Source organism: Melanotaenia boesemani, chromosome 6, assembly GCF_017639745.1.
Source record: "Melanotaenia boesemani isolate fMelBoe1 chromosome 6, fMelBoe1.pri, whole genome shotgun sequence".
Taxonomy (NCBI): Eukaryota; Metazoa; Chordata; class Actinopteri; order Atheriniformes; family Melanotaeniidae; genus Melanotaenia; species Melanotaenia boesemani.
The window spans coordinates 30,116,204-30,136,264 of NC_055687.1; the positions used below are offsets into that span (position 1 = coordinate 30,116,204).

A 20,061-nucleotide genomic window follows, 5' to 3' on the forward strand; every position below is an offset into this window, starting at 1 on the left:
GGGCTTTGAGGCATATGGCAGACATTTTCTTGTTGTTTTTAGCTGTGTGTGATTACAGTACAATTTCAAAAGCCATGTCAGGGTCTCACCTCACCAATGGAGAGGTTTGTGTACTCCATAAGGCAACAGCATGTCTCAGGGATGCAGTATAGGAAGGAGAGAGAAACCAAATCAAAGGAAGGCTTAAGTTCCCACGAATCCAAAAGAACTGTATCAAGGCCTGTTGAGATCATGGTCCTGAACCTTGCCACCCAGCAGGAAGGTGCATTTATGTTAGAAGAGATTTGATACGGTACTTGAAGGGCTTGGGTTTCATGACACTGACCAGTTAATCATGTCATGAGATTTTCCTTGGAGAGCCATCTTGCTTTGAGCCCTGACCAAACAATGCATAAGGGGATTTCTGGCATGATGGATCATACAAAGTCTTGAAATGCATGTGAAAAATGGCATAGATAAAAAATTAGCAAGTTGGGTGACACAGAAGCCAATTCAACTTAAATAGAAGTTAGTTGTGCTTTATGTAGCGAGAAAACATCTCCAGGTCACTTATGTGTGAATGTATCTGCTCCTTTAAGCTGACATTACTAACCTATTACATCACCTTGTGTTGTGCTTTTTTTCTATGTTGATGAGAGTGCAGTGCTCCTTGGTAAGTTAGCCCTGGCCTCTACTTACCACTGTAATGGCAGTGCTTTTAGTCTACACCTCCTGTATTTGTCACTGTTAGTGTATGACAAACACCCAGATGTGCAAGTAGATGAAGGTCACCAGGTCTATACTTGCATCTTTGTTGTGTCTACATGTCTACATGCTGGGTCCACACTCAATGGCATGAGTGGGTCAGAAGCCACAGCTTCTCTGAAACACTAGCTTTAAATAAAAGCTGTGATGTCTCTATAAAGACACCCTTGCAGAGATGAAGAAATAGAGGGAAGGCTGGTGGAAAGTGGAGAGGAGAGGAGTTCCTGATGGCTGAGCCAGTGCAACTGTTCACCAGATGTTCTCAGTCTCCCCTCTTTGACTCCTCGCCTTCCTTCTTTTCTCCTCCAGCCAGACCACTGGAGAAAGAAGACAGCAGTGCCCACAGTGTTGCTTCGAAAGATGCGCGCCACGCAAAATCATCCTTCCCTGTGGCATGCACATATTTCTTCCAGCCACGCAAAGAGATATGTGATATGAGCGAAAGAACATTTCGTTCGAGCGCAAGACAGGAAAAGAGAATGGAAATAGGGCTGAGGAAAAGAGTAGATGATGTGGTGACTTCTTCTGCCTGTGAGGTCTGTTTAACTATTATTGGTGTCTATTACACGTTTCTCACACTCTGGGTTGTGTGGATGTAGGCGTGCATGTGCATCCTCATCTGTCTGGTGTGTTGTAGATGTGGAGATGAAAGCATCTACAGGCCCACAGGAGAGCTGGCAGCAGCAACAGACGGGAGGTCTGGCAGACAGAATGAGGAGGCGCAGGGATGCAGCAAAATCAGACAGATCCTGCCCTAACCACCTCCAGTTATCTAAATATGAGGTGAAAGCCACCAATACAGGGGACTGCTTCAGAGCATGATCAGCCCAATACGGCCACTTCATAATTTAAGACTGGACAGAAGAAGAGAACAGATAATACCTTCTGTTTGTATCTGATAACGTTACATTTCTCAGTTCCCTTCCCTAAAAACCTACAATTACGCACACAGTCTAATGTTTGGTGGTAATTTGAGGGTGGAAGAATCTTGCACCATCAACACACTCAACATCCAAAATGATGACCTTTTCTTAAGCAGGGGTTATCCTCTTTTTAATTACTTTTTTTTTACAGATTTCCACCCCTGAAGCTCTTCTATTAAAACCAATCTACAGCTGGATATATAAAATAAAAATGTAATTAACAAATATAGTCATACATTAAATATTACCACAATTTGACATCTGGAGGCACATATTTCATAAAAACCCCAGCTACTTCAAAGATCTCAGAGCAAGCTGCTGCCATCAATCCTTGTAAAGACAGGCTGTGTCACGATTGCTGTGAAAAGAAAAATCACAGGGAGTAACGGCTTCATCTGCCCATGAAGGTTTGCTTTACAGGCCCAACCGTGTCATGGGCAATATCAGCTTACATCACACAGTGCACTGCGGGGGGAAATAGCTCTCGCTTGTGAGCATGAAAACACAAAAAAAACATTCCTCTCCAGGGTAGTGTCTCTTTCTTGTTCTTCTTTCCTCCTACAATTTGCTGCCACTTTGTGTAGTCCATGTCTGTTTTTGATGGGGCTGTTGATGTCAGCCCACGTGCCTCTTAAGATAGCAATGGAAGCCTGTCCTGCACCCCTTGTCTTTGGCAAAGTCACACTCTCAGCATTGCATGCAAGCATCATCAGGTCCTTAACAATTGTAATGATTGATTCAACTCATGATTTTAATCAAACGCAGATTGTTGACACAAATGACTGCAAACATTCAAACTTCTGGCTGTCAGGCATCTTAGGCAGGTATTCACGTTAGCAAAGAATAGCAATGCTCACACTTCACAGTAAATAAAGTCAAACAAATAAGAGGATGGCTGTCTCTAATGTGTGTACGCAAGCCTACAAAAGGCAGTTCAGTGAAACTACTACTCAACTGGGCTAGAGTGTGAAAAAAAAACACTCACTCACACCCCTCCTCTTTCTTCCTGCTTGGAAAAGACCAGATGACAATAATGTGGAGTATGGAGCCCTGGTGAGCATGGCTGACCCCTCCTCTTCCATCTCCCTCCACCCCATGGTCTTTGAAAGGCCTCCACATGTTTATGGCTCATGCCTGTGGTATGACGATGGATTCTCCATATAAAAGCCAGCAGGATCATGGGGTGTTTCAAATATTGCTCTCTGAAGACAGTTGCTGACAAAATGACAGCAGTCATATTTATTTTGGTCAGAGAGCAAGGGCACTTAGTGGGAAGTTAATCAGAGATCCCACCTCTCCCCCTTCCACTGGCTCCCAGCATCACAAACCTTCCCTCCCCTGCTCTCCCAAAATAAGGAATGTACTCAAGACAGAGAAGTCTCAGAAACTACTGGTAATGACTTTCTCCTGCAGTGGAAGATTTAACATCAACAGATCACACAAAAGGCAGAAAAACTAACCCAAAAGTTTTGGTTTGAGACTATCAGCAACAAGTCCAGATAAGAGCATGGATAGTCAGGTTTAGATAGCTTTGAGCATTTTCAAAGATTGTACAGATGAAGCAGAAGTTGTGTTAATTTGTGAGTGTGGCAGCAGTGGAGACCGAGTCAGTGACAGGTTGATTTGCCTATCCTCTTCACCGCTGCTTCATCTCAGTTTTACTGCCGTGTTCAAAGCACAACAAGTTTTTGATCTTAACAAACAGGTTGAGATAAGATTTAATTAAATTACTGAATGATGCAAGTTGACTTGGTGGGTGGTGGTAGTAGGTGGGCGTTGCTCAGTCAGACACCGACTCAGGCCTTGTGCCTGGAGCCAAACCAGCAATGTTGTCCAAAGGAGGCAGAGTGCCTCTGAGGCCTTCTTACCAGCTTCTGTGTCAGCCCCTATGGAGCAGCCTTATTAAATGAAGATTAAGCTATGGCTCCATCAGTTACAATAGGCTGCAGTGAGGGGAGCAAATAATCACTATGACAGGGTGGCTGCCAATTAGAGCTCTCCTTCTGTCCTGGGAAAACACTTTTTGCTCCACTCCCGCTAGCGGGAAGAAATGATCCAGATTGTCTGTGATATTAGCCAGGCCAGAGATCACCGTTAATCACCACCTGCCATTCCAGTGTAGCAGAAATCAGAGCCGGACTCGTCAGGACTAGTTCCAGTATAGAGCACTCAGCAAACATTAATTAATATTAAGAATATGGAAGTGAAAACCCCTGCTTGACAGTGTATTCAGCAAAGTTCAGAGTGGTGGCTCAAGCAAAGCACTCTGAAGAAGGTTGCTGACTAAATTAACAGCAGCCATATTTATTTTGGTTAGAGAACAGGGGGTTTCTCCTTCTGACTCCTGAACAAACTGCACCATGAGCTGTTCTGCTGAGACAAGACGAACACGCTCCATCAATTAGGCTCAAATTGAAAGCCTGGGTCTGTTTTAGACCTGACAGTAGGCTACATCTGACAATAAAACATCCAGAAATGTGTTTGGATGTTGAGTTTTCCAGCCAAGCACAGGCCAGACTCAGATGTGAACATGCTGAGTGCGTAACTAAAATCCTCTGAAGTGAGTGGCATCTTTCGCCAGAGCTTAAAACCCCCTGGCTCAGTCAGAATAAACAGCCAGATTGTGTGCCACACGTTGAAACACAACCATGAGCATAAACCACATGCTCGTATGCAAGGACTGCCAGAGACCGGAATTGTTTGGTGTTGCAAACAGCGCGCACCACAGACAAAGAAATTGAGCTTCCTCCAAAGCAGATTTAAAGCAATCGCTGTTGCTCTGTGCATCGTTTTACAGCAGCAGAGACTTCAGAGCAGATGGTTCACAGACGGTGAGAACTAGGAGGCCCATAGCACTGTGGATTCACCGCAGAACCAGACTGGCTTCAGACAGAACCTGGCAAAAATCCCACAAGTCAGCCAAATCCCTCTGGGATCCAATATGGGTTCATTTTGGTCCCTTGCACCAGAATGTAGGTGTTTTGGGGGTGAAATAAACAAACTGCCTACCATCTTAAATAGCGCTGAATGCAGATAGAGTCCTTGCAGGATGTCATGCTGCAGAGGAGAAATGAGGTGGCACACTGAGTCTAGGTGCTTTTTGTTTGTTTTGTTTTGTTTTTGTTTGTTTTTTTAACTAAACACACAACAAAACTTTGAAGGTTTAAAATTAATGACAGTAGAAACAAGCAGTGCAACTAGAGGCAGTAATCACAGTTACAGTATAAACACAAACTGCACAGAGGAGTTATGGCAGAGAAGATCAGGGATGGCTGGATCTTTGCAGTCAGATGACTGATGGGATGGAGGGTTTGGCACAGGCTTAGGCCTACAGCAAAAAGGGTTTCTCTGGTTACATACGCAAGATCAATACTTCCTCAAAGGCCTGTTAGCGCTTCCAAGCACAGGTACATACAGTGATCAAATGGCCAAGATAATCACTAGATGTTTCTCTTTTTTTTCTTTCCTCTTTCTTTCCATGAGAACAACACAGTCGTAAATCTCCCTGGGTTCAACAGAGAAGTCCTAAAAGCAACCTGAGTACAAATTGCACTGTTCTGCTCTGGTCTTCAGTGTGTTTGAGTTATAAGATCAAACATTTGCAAAGCAAGTTATTGTTACATATCCAAGATTTCATGTAAAACTTCTCTTCTTGTTTGGGGTTAAGTGTGAGCTCCTGCTGCACCTTAAACCCCTCTGACACAAATCCACTTCTACCTACAAATCTCACAAGCAGAGCTACACCAATGTCACTCCTGCCTGCTGCCATTAAGACCGTCTGAGAATCTGAAAGCCGATTTGCAGAAATTGTTGGAAAATAGACCAAGCTGTAATGGTGCGTTTGTATTGGACTTTACACCCTCTTTAATCCTAAACCAGGGATTATGTTGAGAGTAGGAGTTTCGAATGCTTCAACACTTTATATTGTTTACACAACAACAAGAAGCAGCCGATGCTCAAACAATATTGCAAGCAAGAGAGAAAGTGAGCAAACTATATAGATGAATGGGCAGAGCAAAGAAAAAAGAACAACCACAAAGAAGAATCAAACTTGTCACACACATCTTTTTGCAAACCAGTGAATCTGATGACAGAGGTTGCTGGGAAATCTGTAGGGAGTTCCTTGAAGGCAACAATACTGAGAAGCCGGGTGCTGCAATGTTATCACTTTCCTTTCCTCTCCTCTCCTCAGCTCATGAGGCAGAGAGAGGGAAGAACCCAGTCTATCAATGCTGATAGCGCTGAAACAGCTATTAATAAAGTCTCTATTGTTTCTAGCCTGTTTAGAGTGGCACTCCAGGGATCCAAAGGATAGAGGAGGATTTAAATATCTCAAGGGTACAATGCAAATGCCTAGCATGCAGGCAAGTCCTGCAGCAACTCGGGCAGATTTATTCCTCAAGTTATCTTCTAGTACCCTAACCATTTTCTGGGAAAATAACAGCAGACTTTATGTGTTGAAGAGCAAATTTTTCTTTTAACTGATTTAGCAGGCTCCCAAAAACTGTTTAAGAATGCAATGTTGGTTTAGATGGTCAGATTTATTCTTAAATATCTACAGTTATATAATCTGAACATGCAGTTAACTTCAGAGAATATTAACCAAAACACTCCACTTCTGCTTGTGGAAACAAACCCAAATCCCACTATATTTGTAATAATGTTCAGTAGTTTTCTTAAAAATTAACTCAATATCTGAATGGAAAAACAACATCTGACAGAAAACCACTACTTAGTTTGTGTGACTGTCCATATCTTTTCCTGCCATTTTTCTTAAGAGAGAGTGTGTGTGCTGCTGTTCTGCAAAAAAGTATTGGCAGAAGACATGACTGGATCACAGCATCATGAGTGATTTGTGGTGTTTACATCAGGAATGATTTACACAACATAATGTTTGCTGAGAAAGAGCCTCCTTTCTTCACATCATCTGGGCTACACTGTGGATACTTGTCGATTTTTTTCTACAGTAGGACTAAATCATTGCAGATGCAGTTAGACAGAAAGAAAATCATTTTTATCGCCTTGTGCCCTTCACCAAAGCTGGAACACAGAGCTCTGTCAATGATGTCCAGTGTAACTTAAATAAATTAATATATGGACTTTGCAAGCCTGGGTGATCAGATAAGCATTGCCATAAATAGTGTATAGATAGCTTTGTCTTATTTCCTGTCTCCGTTTAATCCACTGCATCTTTGGTTATGTAATCCTACAACATGCTTATTAAACATTGATGTCTGGTGTCCAGTAAGAAAAACTGACTTAAAAACAGTTAATTTTAGACAGCTTTTATTTCAAATGATTATTCAAAGCATTTTGGATTATCGTATTTTCTTGTAAATGTAAAATTCATGCAGTGAAGTTTAAGTTTTCTCAGTTCAATATATGACTCTATAAAGTTGACTAACATTGCAATGGCTCTTTTAAAACTGCCACTTAATTTTCAAAGTCCCTTAAATTTGTACAAAAATGTCATACAGTGAGGCACTACATATTGATCTGTGCAGGGGACAGTGACAGAGAAAAGGGAAAATAAAGGGAAGAGGAATTATTTACAAATATCCCCAAGCTTTTTTCCACAACAGACTGGAAGTGAGGGTGAAATTACTCTTTCAATTGGACTGGGGGTGTGCAGCAGCATGTAATGATATTACACAGTTTTTTGATGAAAAAACACAATTTCAATTTACTATTAACACTGAAACAGTGGGAACTGTAAGCTTATGATGGTGTGTTTAATGTCATTTAGGCACAAAATGTTGTGTTCAGTGTCAATATGGGGCAACTAGTTTTTGGAGTATTACTTTGCTTATTTCAAGAGTTTTCTTTTTTTTTTTCTTCTTCTTCTCGGATTATTCATTAAAGATTTTATTCAGTGTTCTTGTAAAATGTGCTTGCACAAGTTTGAGATGAGCGAAGCAACCTAATTATTTTGGATGGTTGAGAACTGAAAAGGTTAAGAACCACTACCTTAAAGTACTTACTTCTTTTCTACCAGCTTTGGCCGCATCCCAATCACCTGCATCTCAGAGGCTGCCCTCTCCTCCCTTTGGAGTGCACTTTATTATCACTCAAGCCAAGTGATTATTTTACAGCGCAAGTCGGTCGGACTTCATGTGACACCCCTGCATCTGAGGACTGTTTCTTTTCCAGTTTGACTTCAGTGGCTCATATTTTTCCTTGTGTTTATTTGAACTGTGGAGTGTTGCATTTCACTGGCATTTGCCAAGTGGGGATTTTTCACTAGCAGTGGGAAATTAACAACACATGCCTAAGTCTGAAATTTGCCTTTATTAAACAGGCCACCACAGCACTTCACAAGCCCAGAGAGTCCTAAGATGCATATACAGTGACACTTTTACATGCAGTTTGTAGCCACCAGAGATGTAACTCAGTCAGTGGATAAAGAACTGCACTGAGAGGTTTACAATGACTACATCACCAGGGAACAGAACTTTTAAGTAAGATGGACATGGGGAGTCTGCTGTTCGTTTCTACAGAAAGGAGGAAAAAATGCTTTTGCTGTGCATTCATTTTAACCTTAACAGTGACTTCCCATCAGAGACTTCATGCCTGAGATAATTGACGACAGTATCCATGTGCAACAATGCCAAATTTTAATTAAAAGGGTGATAAAGTTTCTAGGAAAAGGTCAAGCAGGCACGTCAAAAGTCATGCAGATGTGGGTGGGGGCTGAAATTCCTTGACAAACAGGACTGGGCTTTGTAAAGTAAATGTGCCATGGGATCACAGTTTCCAACCCAAACAGCAGCAACTGGCCTGGTAGTTCTGAAATATGAGAAACTATCAGGCTTTATTTCAAGTTTATTTACTCTTTCACCACTTCACTAAGTGACCCTCCCACTCAGCACTCCAGGCCAAAAATGGAGAGAAATCTTTGAGGTTACAATATTTTCCTCTTTTTGTTAAACCGTTTTTTTTTCCTTTTTTGTTTTTTTTTTTTTTTAATTTTGACTGACTGAATGATATCTGCCACTGTAATTGCTTCCTTATTTGGTGAATTAAATATTTACACTTGGCCTATCCTAATCCAAAGTTTATGAGGGACGTAAAAGTACATTAAGGAAAAGGACATTCATTTTAAAAGCGCTGCTAGCTGAGGCCCTCACCCCCAAATGGTGTGTTTAGACCATCTGAGGGGAAATGGTTTACTCTTTGAAAAAAATATTTCCTTTAGCTGTATTTGCACACAGAGAAATTCCATCAACTTTCATTTAATGGCCTGACATACAAGCTATGTGCACCACAAAAATCTCTCAGGCTGACAGGAGGAAACAGAGACGGCCATTGAGGAAACCTGGAGTTCGTACTTTTGAAGAATTCCACTGAGGAGATGAAGGCAGATGGAAGAGAGGGGTGGGAAATATACCTCAGGAAAAGAGCTGGCTTGAGTAAGGCTGCCATGGAAAAACACTAATATTTCATGTAAGGAAATGTCACTGTCAACCTCAACAACACAGATGGTGAAAAAACAAGGCTGTGTGAGGAGTGTGAAGAGCAAAGGGTTACACGACATGGATTAAACTCTCAGAGGGTTCTCCACTGGGAAAAGTGAGCTGTTTTCTTTCACATGCACCTCAACATATTGCTGTAAAATCCTTACCTCTTCTGCAGTGTCTCATAGCCATTCTGCACATCCTGGATTCAGCAATGGTGGGACAGGGTATTGTGTCCTTGGGTGGTTTCTTTACAATGTGCCTCGTCCGGGTCTCCAGACCCCACTTATAGCCACAGGTTTTGTTTCTCCTGGTGCAGGCTCCCCACTCGCTCCACTGACCCACCTCACACCCCTCTGTAAGAGGACACAAACAGTGATGAGCAGGGAAATCTCAGAAGAGCACCATTTAGTGGCATCTCAAAAACCCCAGATTAAGCTTTAATGCAGGTCGAGGGGAGCGTTACTGGGATGCTATAATCTTTTTGTGTGTGTGTGTGTGTGTGTGTGTGTGTGTGTGTGTGTGTGTGTGTGTGTGTGTGTGTGTGTGTGTGTGTGTGTGTGTGTGTGTGTGGTCCAAGCTAAACCGTTTGTTTCTGGGCCCAAAGCAAGTGGCTCAAATGAGATGTCATAGAATACTGTTTACAGGTAAAGAGGGTTAAAAAGAAATGATGGTCTGCACACTTCTGCGGCATATTTGTTTATTTTTACATACCTCCACACTCCATGGTGTCTTCCAGTGGGGCAAAGCCCTCAGGGCACTTGTCAAAGCAGCGCCCTTTGTGTAGGTAGAAACCTGATTTGCACTTGGTGCAGAAGTCTTTGCTGAAGCAGGACTCGCAGTTATCTATCCTGCACCCTAGAGCAAGAAACAGAAAGAAAAGTCTGAGAAAACCTCTCATCTGGAGTTGATCTAATGTTAAAGAGTTTGGGAAAGAGGGTTCTTGAAGGGATTATAGTGTCTCTCGCTCAAAAAAGCCAGACAATATCCAGTGAATCAATTCACAAGGGGACTCAAGAGTATTTCATAAAATTTGTTTAGCCTGACATAATGTTTTCATCCTTACCTTCCTGTTCTTGTTTAAAGTGAGCAAATTAAAAGCTGAAAAACACGACTCCAGTGATGGTGAGAAAGTAAGTGATTCTGATTGCTTTCAACAGACTGATCTGAAAAAATGGATGGGAACTCACAATCTCATATGTTTTCAACTCCAGAGAGCAGCAACAGGAAGAATATTGTCCATAATAGTTTTTTTATTATTGTTATTATTTATTAATACACACTGCTCCACTCTGGCCTTTTTCATAAATGAAAGATTATCATTTTGATTCAAGGGGGAAGGATGGCTCATAACCATACAGCTGCAGCTGGATCCTTTAAGTTTAGGCTTCAGTTTGACAAAAGAAAGGTGGGTCTGCAATGGTGAGGCAGGCAACATCTTGCCAAATAAACGCAGGACACTTTAGTCAGCAAACAACAGCACATTTATCCTCTCACGCCACACCCTGCTGCTGTGAATGTCACACAGCACCGAGCTTGCAAAGAAAGGCTCCTCAATGTGTCATCAAGCTCTCTGCAAATAGCACGTCAAGCAGGGCCAAATTACAACAACCACACCGACAGGGCGACGCACAGCCCCACATGATTAGAAGGAGCCTTCCAGAGCTATCTAATTTATGTCGCTTCTCAGAAAATCTCTGTGGTCATGTTGCCCAATAACCTCAATCTATAACCTGCAGCCACTTTCCGTTTCCCACTTTGCAGGGGGCTTCTCAGGTAGGGTGTCATCCGCTGTCCTCCGATCGTGCCTTATACGGTGAAGCAACCATGCATTAGCTTGCACTCTTCCTTCAATGCTATGAGTGCGATACTATGATTTTCCACACATGAGAATGACAGAGGCTGAGGGCTGCTCTTTTATCTGTGACCCTTGTAGGGCCCAGGGAAGGGAAGGTTCTCACAATCACACCCCTTAATTACGCCATCTCCAGCTAACCATCAGGCCTCCTCCTCGACATTCCTGCAAAACGAGGGGGTCCCTCCCCGCTTTACTTTGAACCCTAAAGTATGGTCTCTGCCCACTCACTCTGGTCTCACGCTTTCCCGACCAGTCTAAACAAACCATGGACACACAAGCACACATATGCACAAACACACACATACCAATAAGATATGGTTAAAGATAGGCCCCTTCTACAATAAAGCTGTACACCACATTCTGTTAAGTTTACAGTGAGCATAAATCACTGATCCCTTAAGCAGTTTCCTGCTCTCCCAAATCATTTATGTGTTCAATAATCAGATCTGATCATTCTATCAGCATTATTTCAATTTCCATTGCTCCATTCTGCTTTTTTATGTCTATAAATTGATTTTTGGCATCCTTTCTAAGTTAACTGCCTCTTCTGTCTGGATGAAACTGCCTCTGTGGATCAAACAAAATCAGTAATGCTTGGGTTTGATACAAAACAAACCCAATACAGGGAGCGAGCTAATAAATCACTAAGCTAATTTAAAAGCACAAAACAGTCTTTTACAACTCACACTTCCCAGGCCTGTCATCACCTGAGAGATTTTTAGCTCACAAATAAAAAAATAAAAGAGCAAGAGGGAGACCAAGAACATCTGGCAGCACTCTCAGCCCTGGGCTTGTTGTGCAATTCTTGGTTATTGACAGTAAATATGAACAACACAGATGTGCGAAATATTGCATCCATGAAGCAGCAGCAGAAACACTGGACAAGGTTTTTGATTCTTGGTTTCTGCTTTACATGAAGCAACCGCGTAACTGCCTGAAAATCTTGTTTTCTAAATAGACGATAAGTTGTAATGTCACTCTGAGATGGATGAGGTGGGTGACGTGATTGCAGCAGCATGGGAGTTAGGATGTAGGGAGGGGAAAGTTTGAGGGTCAGAGGTCATCAGAGAGTGAGGTGGGTAGGAAAGGATCGTCATGACAAACACTGATCCCTTGGTCCAGCTATCATCCAAAAGGCTATCTGGGACTGTATTGAGCTATCTGGAACACTGGAGATGCTTGTAAACTAAGCACTGGTCAAATCAACAGTGAGGCAGCTTGTCCAGCAGTGCCAGAAACAGATACAGGGGAGCGGGTTCATTCCCCCTGTGGGATTAACCTTGGGACCACCTTTAAAGTCTTCGTCTAGGTGCCTCAGGGAGACTAATAGGAAATAATGAGGTCATCAGATCCCACAGAAGGCCTGGAGTTCTTGGACTTAAACGTATTATCATGATTATCTCTGAGTCTGGTTCTGGCTGTGAGTTATTATATTATGAACAGAAGAGGAAGGGCCTTGTGTTCTCTGAAAGGAACTGCAAACGCTGTCATTGAAGTGGCTGAGGGTGCGCAATTTTAAAAGATGCCGTCACTGATGCACAAGTTCCACTATTAACCCATATCGCTGTTACACATTTTTTCTTGGCTTTTGTATTCGAGCTTTAATGTGGTTTACACATCAAGTGAATGTGAAGTCGAGAGAGGAGTCATCAAGTGTCACTTGTGATCTAATAGTGCATGCTTGGCAGAAATTGGTCCCTCTTCTGTGGTCTGGATGGGGAATTCACTGATTTTATCATGGACACTCAAAGCCTCATGTCAGCTTCAGTCAGTTGCTTTTCCTCCGTAGACTGACAGTGACAAGTGCAATCAGTATCAGTCCAGTACTTGACAATAATGGCAGCTGTATTAAGAAACAGAATGTATAAATGTATTGAGAAAGCGAAAGCTCTCTGAAGGCTGTTGAAGCTCCAACGTTTGGCATGGAGACAGAGATGGGTCAGATCATAAGCAGTCCACCAACAGAGCATCAATCTCCTCCACAAAAATAACCAGCCTTGATGTGGCACATCAGGAGTGTCTATATTGTCAAAATGCCTGACAGTGCAAGCGGTCCAAGCAAACCTTGTTTTTCCATCTTTCTCCTCCAAGCAAAATCTGAAAGCCCGGACCTATTCTTTAGGTCTAAAGTTTGCCTGACATGGAAGCTTTGGCTTGCTTGCTGTCACCCAGCCATGCTGTGTGGAGCTATGGATGGCAGGGGTTCATGGCAAAGGCTAAACCTGCCATGTTCTGCCCAACTCTGCTGTGTTTTTTCCACATGGATGACCCTCTGCTCGCTGGCAGGGAGATATCTGAAACAGAGGTGGTGTTCTTGTCAATCATCACCTCCCACAGAAAGCTCAGGGATGACAGATGTGTCAGCGGTTCTTCTAGTTTCTTCACCCAAGGAAACAGAGACTGTGATATACCCACCTTTACTTCTGTATATGCTCAGCCAGCCCTGACACTCAAACATACTCACACAGCTCAAGCCTCATACAGGCGGTCAAGCACAGACAGCCCCTCTCCTCACACTACTGAATGAACAATTACAGTGTTTCAAAAAATACCCTGTTTAACTCTGCATGCAGCTGTTACATCCAGAGATGAGGACTTGGATATGATGGATCCATTGTCCTGACTGGCTAATCTGAAAGTATGGTCAGTAATGCTGCGATGATAAAATATCCTTGTGTACAGTTCAAAGGCCAAAAGTGACAGTACAATGGAAAATACCCACAGGAATGAGAAAATAAGGACTTAAATGAGCTAGAAATGAATGCGAGAGCTGACAGTGCTGGCAGCTGAAAGTCACAAAAACCTAAGATACTTCCATTACACACTCTTATCAACTTTCAACCCAATAGATACCAATCATGTATTTTAGAAGTACATTATAATCAGTTAAAATCAAATTAAGATCAGATAGCCTCTAGTTTAATGCACCAACTTTGAATTAGATTTTTACAATTAAATCTGATAAAAACGGTTCTTCACTCCAAGACATAAAGGTGACCACAAGCAAATATACAAAAAAACAGGCATTCAATAAAGTTGTCTTTGTTGCAGGCTAGCATTGAATGGGCCCTGATTTCAAACCATTCTTGGAGGATATTGGCAATTTCCAGCCACAGAACAGACAACTAAGCTTTTAGAGACGTTACAGTGGGGTAAGGCAACTGGATGCTGGAAAGTAAATGTGTAATTGTATGTAGCAGTAGGGGGTCTGAAATACACCCCAAGGGAGGAAGCCTTAAATGCAGCGCTACTCTCATGCTGACCCTGTCAATGCTGTGTCTCATACAGAAGACAGCTCTTATGATTGTCTCGGCTCATAATTCTTCCAACAAGAGAACTCACTTGTGATACAGAATGATAGAATATGTTTTGGCTTGGGAATGTGTGTTAAAACTGTAACGTTATGAAAGGCAAGAACATGACTGTACTGCATTCACACAGATTTGGCCGTACAGAAAGCAGCACACTCTGTGACTATTGCTACAAATCTTCCCTGCAGAGCTGTGAGGTGACCCACATAGACATTGGTGTGGGGCCTCTTCTGGGCAACCGATAAGAAGTCCTGTGGATAACGTGGAGTTGCCGCATACAGTGTATGACCCTAATCAAGTCTTCCATTACCTGCTAAAAGGAATAACGGAGGAGTCCAAGGAAAGTAATATATCAAGATGAAGACAGATATTATGCAATGAGAAGACATTGTTGACAAAGCCACTCAATCACTTTAATGGTAGTTAACACTGTGGCTCAAAAAATCTATGGGAATCTGCTGAGCCATAGATGTGAATGGGCCTTGAGTTATGTTATACAGCAGAAAATATACTTCCTATTGTTTATGGCTCTACCTCTGTTATTTCCCTGAACTAAGCGATTTCAACTAAAAATTCTTGCACCAAATGCAGTTTTTTAGGTTGTTCTGATAAAGTAGCTTGTATGCAAGTATGGATTTCAAAACTCATCAATTAAGATGTTGAAATTGGGTATGGTTTGGGGCTTTTTTGCAGTTTTACAAATACTCTGTTGTGTGTTCCCCCATCAAACTAAAGAATCAAAGCAACAATGAATAACGATTTATTTTGAAATTTGATAATTGCCTCCAGTTAGCTTAGATTTTAGCCCTGAAGCAGAGTGAAAAAGTGGTAAACTTAACAGTAACTTTAATTTTTTATCATTCTCATTATTTCTTAGTAGAGTTGTAAGCAGTTTTTATGAATAGTTAGTTTCGTAACTTTTTTTTAGACATTTTTCTTTTAGTTCTCTATTTGGAGAATCAGTATCTTGACAGTCAAGCAAAGCTAAAAGCTACTCAGTCAAGCTAAGACAAAGGCTACTACAGGATTATGTCATCTAAAAAACATTCATTCTGTGTATTTTGACTAAATATAATATTTTTACACTTATGTATCAGATATTTACTTTGGTACTGCATTTTCTCATAATATATCGTCATGTTTCTACAAGTGCACCATGTGGCTACATGAACTATATTTTATGGGCACAGCTTATGTACTTGTTTAATGTAGAGATGACACACTGTGAAAATACACAAAATAATGTTACTTGAGCCATTGAAATTTTTAAAATTTGTGTTTTAAATGACAACAAAATGACCTTTTTACATGGTTCCCTTCTTGCTGGCATTTAGCTCAACTCCAAGGAAAACACCTGAGTCTCCAAAGCTCTCTGATTGTTGTCTACTGAAGATTACTAGTTATAAGAATTTTACACAACATCGCTTTATATAAATATAAATAAGTATAATAAGTAAATAATAAAAATAATAAGTAAACGACATTTGCCATTTACTGCAAACAAACTATAATTACCTAAATTTAGGCCAATAATTAAAATTATAGACCTTATTTGTTAGAAAAATTAAACAATTATTTTAGGGTTTCCTTGTGTTTCACTGCACTTCATTGTATGCTCACAAAGTAAATAGTGACTCCATTCCTTCTATACTTATAGCTCCCAGAGTCGCATGCCTGTGGATCCTCCAAAGTTCCCTCAGAAAAACTGTAAGTGAGGTTTCAGGCAGTGAGAGGCTGAGTGTGTAATCCTCTTGCTTGTATAGCTCTTGTTTTCCTTTACCCAGGCAGTCTGCAAAAAAATTCTTGAATGAGATAAGATCACACAGACAAACTCTGGTGTAATAATAAGCAGCTGCTCTTTAAGTGAATTCAGAGGTTGTGTTTAAAAAGCTCATGATAACAGAGATGTAATACTGAGCTCCAGGCCCCTTTGGACACCAAGAGCACACAGCAGCTCTGAGCAATACTGGTAAAATCCAGTACTGCCCACTGTGTATGTGAGCCCTTGGGTACCAGTTGCCTGTACTGGCTCACAAACTTCTAAACTAATAAAATGTCCATTTATGGAGACTGGTCGTGAAATGTTTTTATCAAGATGACACATGGAGCGCAGCTGAGAGTGAGACTCAAAAAGGAAACTGGATTAGAGAGCAATGACTGAAGCAGCGATCACATCAAAGTAGGTTTCACTCTGAGATCTGATGCTACGTGACAATACAAGATGCTGTTCTAACAGCAGTGTGTATGGTGAGGGAACCAGATTAACTTGCCGCACATCAGGATCAGTTAAAGTCAAAAGTCACTCAGAGTGGGGATACAGTGGTTAGGATGGCAGAGTTGATGTTAAAAAAAGGGCTTTTTTCTTTTATAACCAAAGAACAAGATGTTTTTCTCTTCCAATTATCTCAGTTATGATAATAGAGGGAAATGGCTGTGGAGTCTTTAAGTTTTACTTCTAATGTGGGGAGATTTGATAAACTTGCATTTGTGGATGCACATGGACATACAGAAAGCACATGTTTGGTGTGGGGTAGCCAGCTTATATCAGTAGTTTGATTAAAATGAAATCAAATAAATAAAAAGAAAAAAGGATTTGTGTAAAATTCAATTATACATGAATTTTCTGCAAATCAGCTATGATCCCATTAGCAGAAATTATATTTTAATTCATTGTTGCTAGCTTAAATGTCAGTTCAGAATGTGTGTCAGCCTATGTAACATAATTTAGTATTTTGAGTATAAATAAAATTCAATTTCAGGCACGATTCGCTAGATTTTTTGTTTTAAAGTATGAGATGGCATTAAAAATTGCTAAAAATGTATTGACAACATGCCATATAACAGGCTGTGTTATATGCTAACCACGATGCCTAGCTAATCTCTCAAAACCAGATGGTTCCTGCATGTAGACTTACTGTGAGCTAACGTCAACAAGCACCTTAATAACCTTAATAACATATGTGCAGTAAATGAAGCTAAAGGAGCTGGAAGAGGCCAATTGTCACACCTTGAGCTCCTACTCCAGGCTAATTCTTGGCATTTCCTAATACATACAGAGAAAAATGAATACAGTCCAACACCTGACTTTCTCAGCTGACCACCAAAACATCAAAACTCTGCCCATTAGAAATCTGATCTAAACTAATAAAACTGAACTTGATAGGATAAAATGAAGATACCAGACACCAAACTTCCAGATTTTGGGGTTTCGAACTTAAATTTTTCTGTGTGAGCAATCCAAAGTTGGCCTCTGCAACTTTAACATGTTTTTCATTGTCATAATAAAATGGAGCCAGCGGATGTATTTGCATTTGGGCGGCAGTGACTGGGTAAGCAGAATGTAGTTCTTTTCTCTTCCTGCAGTTACTACATGTTCACATTACTTGCCCTAAAGGTTCAGACACTCTCCTCTGGGTATTCACTTTAGTGCTTCTGTCAGGAGTTTGGCTCAGGGAACTAAAAAGCTTCAGGTTTCTCTCTGTTTTCATATGAAACACTCAGCCAACACCTCAGGCTCTGTGTAAACCTATAAAGGCTCTCTCCATCTCTCAGAGCATACTCCATGTTAGCATAAGGTTATGAGATCAGGGTGCTACATGAGGAGAAAGATACATTTTATTAATTGGATTTGAGTGTTAGTCTTTAACAAGAATTGTTGAGAACATTTTGATTTGTCATTGTTATTGTTTGGGGTTTTTATTAATAGTAGAGCGTATGAAACCAAAAGTGTGGTCTCTCTAAAGCTGGAGTCTAAAAACACTGCAGCCTAATAAAATGTGTAACCAAAAAAGAGACCATTAGGAAAGTATCCAACATGTTTTAATCTCTGAAACAGTAAGAACGTGAGACAAATAGAAATAAATAATCTGTTGTCCTTATAAATATTCCATTTATCAAAAGAGTAAATGTTTCTTTTAATGCTGGAGTTTCTAGTTTTTTTTTAGAAACGTGTTGCTGGATGATTTTATCACCTCAAAATTACCTTGACTTATTAGGGATTATAACAGGGCTGATCCGCAATGCGCATAATGGGACAATAGTGCATCTTAGTTGCATTAGCACCTGGATTTCATGCCTACATACATCCTCATGAAAACAGGATGTTTGCTTATTCAGGTGAAAAAAAAAGGAGTGTTACAGGGAAAGAAGAAACAGCGGGCTTATCCTAGCAGGAGTTCACCGTCAAGTTCCACTGGAGGCCAACATCCACCTGCATGAATGAGGTATTTAAATTGTGTGGTATGTGTGTCTCCTCTGGATAACTGACAATAAATCACGTGCTGTGGGGAAAAGAAAAGTCAAAGCAGTGTGTATGTGTGGCTGGGATCTTGAGGGGGAGAAAGTCTGAGGGATAAAGATAGAGTGTGACAGAGGCTGGGTGGGTTGACCCAGGGATTTAAACCTTACTGGAGCACATGTTGACTTCTGGGCTGCGCATGCCGTAGTATCCGGCTGGACAGTCGTGAAGACATTCTCCATACTGCCTCATCCTCTCCCGCCGTAGAAACAGGAAGAGTTTGGGTTGGCAGTTTACACAGCCGTTATCCCTGGAGCACACCGAGCAGCCTTTACAGATGGGGTAAGGTCCATAGCTAGCTGCAAGACAAAGGAAAAACAAAGATTCAGGAGATTAGAAATGTGATGGTATCCTTCAATAAAGAAAAACATGTTCAATAGACTAATTTTTCACAATTTTCAGCTTTATTTGCAAATGCTTTACTGTTGTTATTATAAAATGTCTGTGTAGATGTATGGCAGTACTCTATGGACTTCAATACAGAGAAGACAATATTCTGAATTTAGCATTTAGGAATTGCAGACCAGAAAGTCCTTTCACATTCAAGTTCAGATGAATTAGTCTAATTCAGGGGCATTGGTAGACATAAGGCTCTACTGGGGTACAGTAGAAACATATAATGTATAATCTAGTAAGATTACAAATTCATATAGATTCAAGTTATATGATATAATTCTAACTGATGTTGTGGTAAATGCAATCACGAGATGTAATTTTCTTCTCACTCTGTCAGCCGAATTTAGGGATTCATTTGAAAAACCAGCATTTTAAAAGTCACAAGGACAGATTTCATATATCTTTGTCTTTATTTACAGAAAAATAAGATTAAATTTATGAGCTTAGTATGGACAGCTGTATACACACACACACACACACACACACACAAACACACATATATATATATATATATATATATATATATATATATATATACTAGTTGCTATCTTTAGGGAGAGGACATGACTTTTTTCTGCCTTCTACTTCTTTGGCTTATCTGTAACACGTTTGAACCAACCGGTGCATCTATGGAATAAAACCATTGTGCCCTTTTTTAAAAGGGTGAGAGGGGTTCACAGAACACCCGACATTATTGTTAATGGAAGATTCTGAGTAAACTGAAGCTAATTAGAGCTTGTATTTTCATGAAACTGCTTCATCTGACGTTATGGAATCATCTAAGTTAAGTCTTCTGTCCCTGTTACTATCATGTAACATTATCCCTCCATGCTGAATGGTTACCTCCCCTACACTGCTATTATGTTTGGCTTTATCCAAATGACCAATTCCATCCATATCACCCAAATCATGGTTTTTACACTTGCCTAAAAATGCTGCCAGACTTTGTGACAGAAACAATAACACAATCCATGAATATGAACCTAAAACAAGAGTCTGAACCTGAAAAAACAAGTCTAAAGTTGTTCATAATAAGTGGACCTGGCAACCCTGGAACCAAGAGCATGTCACTGGAAAC

General features: G+C 40.8%; 1 protein-coding gene across 2 annotated transcripts in view; it reads right to left on the minus strand.

Annotated features, from left to right (window-relative positions):
* Positions 1–20,061, minus strand: part of rspo2 (R-spondin 2) — a 60,154-nt gene that overhangs the window by 12,826 nt on the left and 27,267 nt on the right. For both annotated transcript variants that reach the window (XM_041989237.1, XM_041989238.1), the window contains 3 exons: positions 18,698–18,886; positions 9,836–9,979; positions 9,289–9,477 (listed from right to left, as the gene is read on the minus strand). In XM_041989237.1, coding sequence (XP_041845171.1) covers positions 9,289–9,477; positions 9,836–9,979; positions 18,698–18,886 — 522 coding nt within the window. The remainder of the gene's footprint in view (positions 1–9,288; positions 9,478–9,835; positions 9,980–18,697; positions 18,887–20,061) is intronic.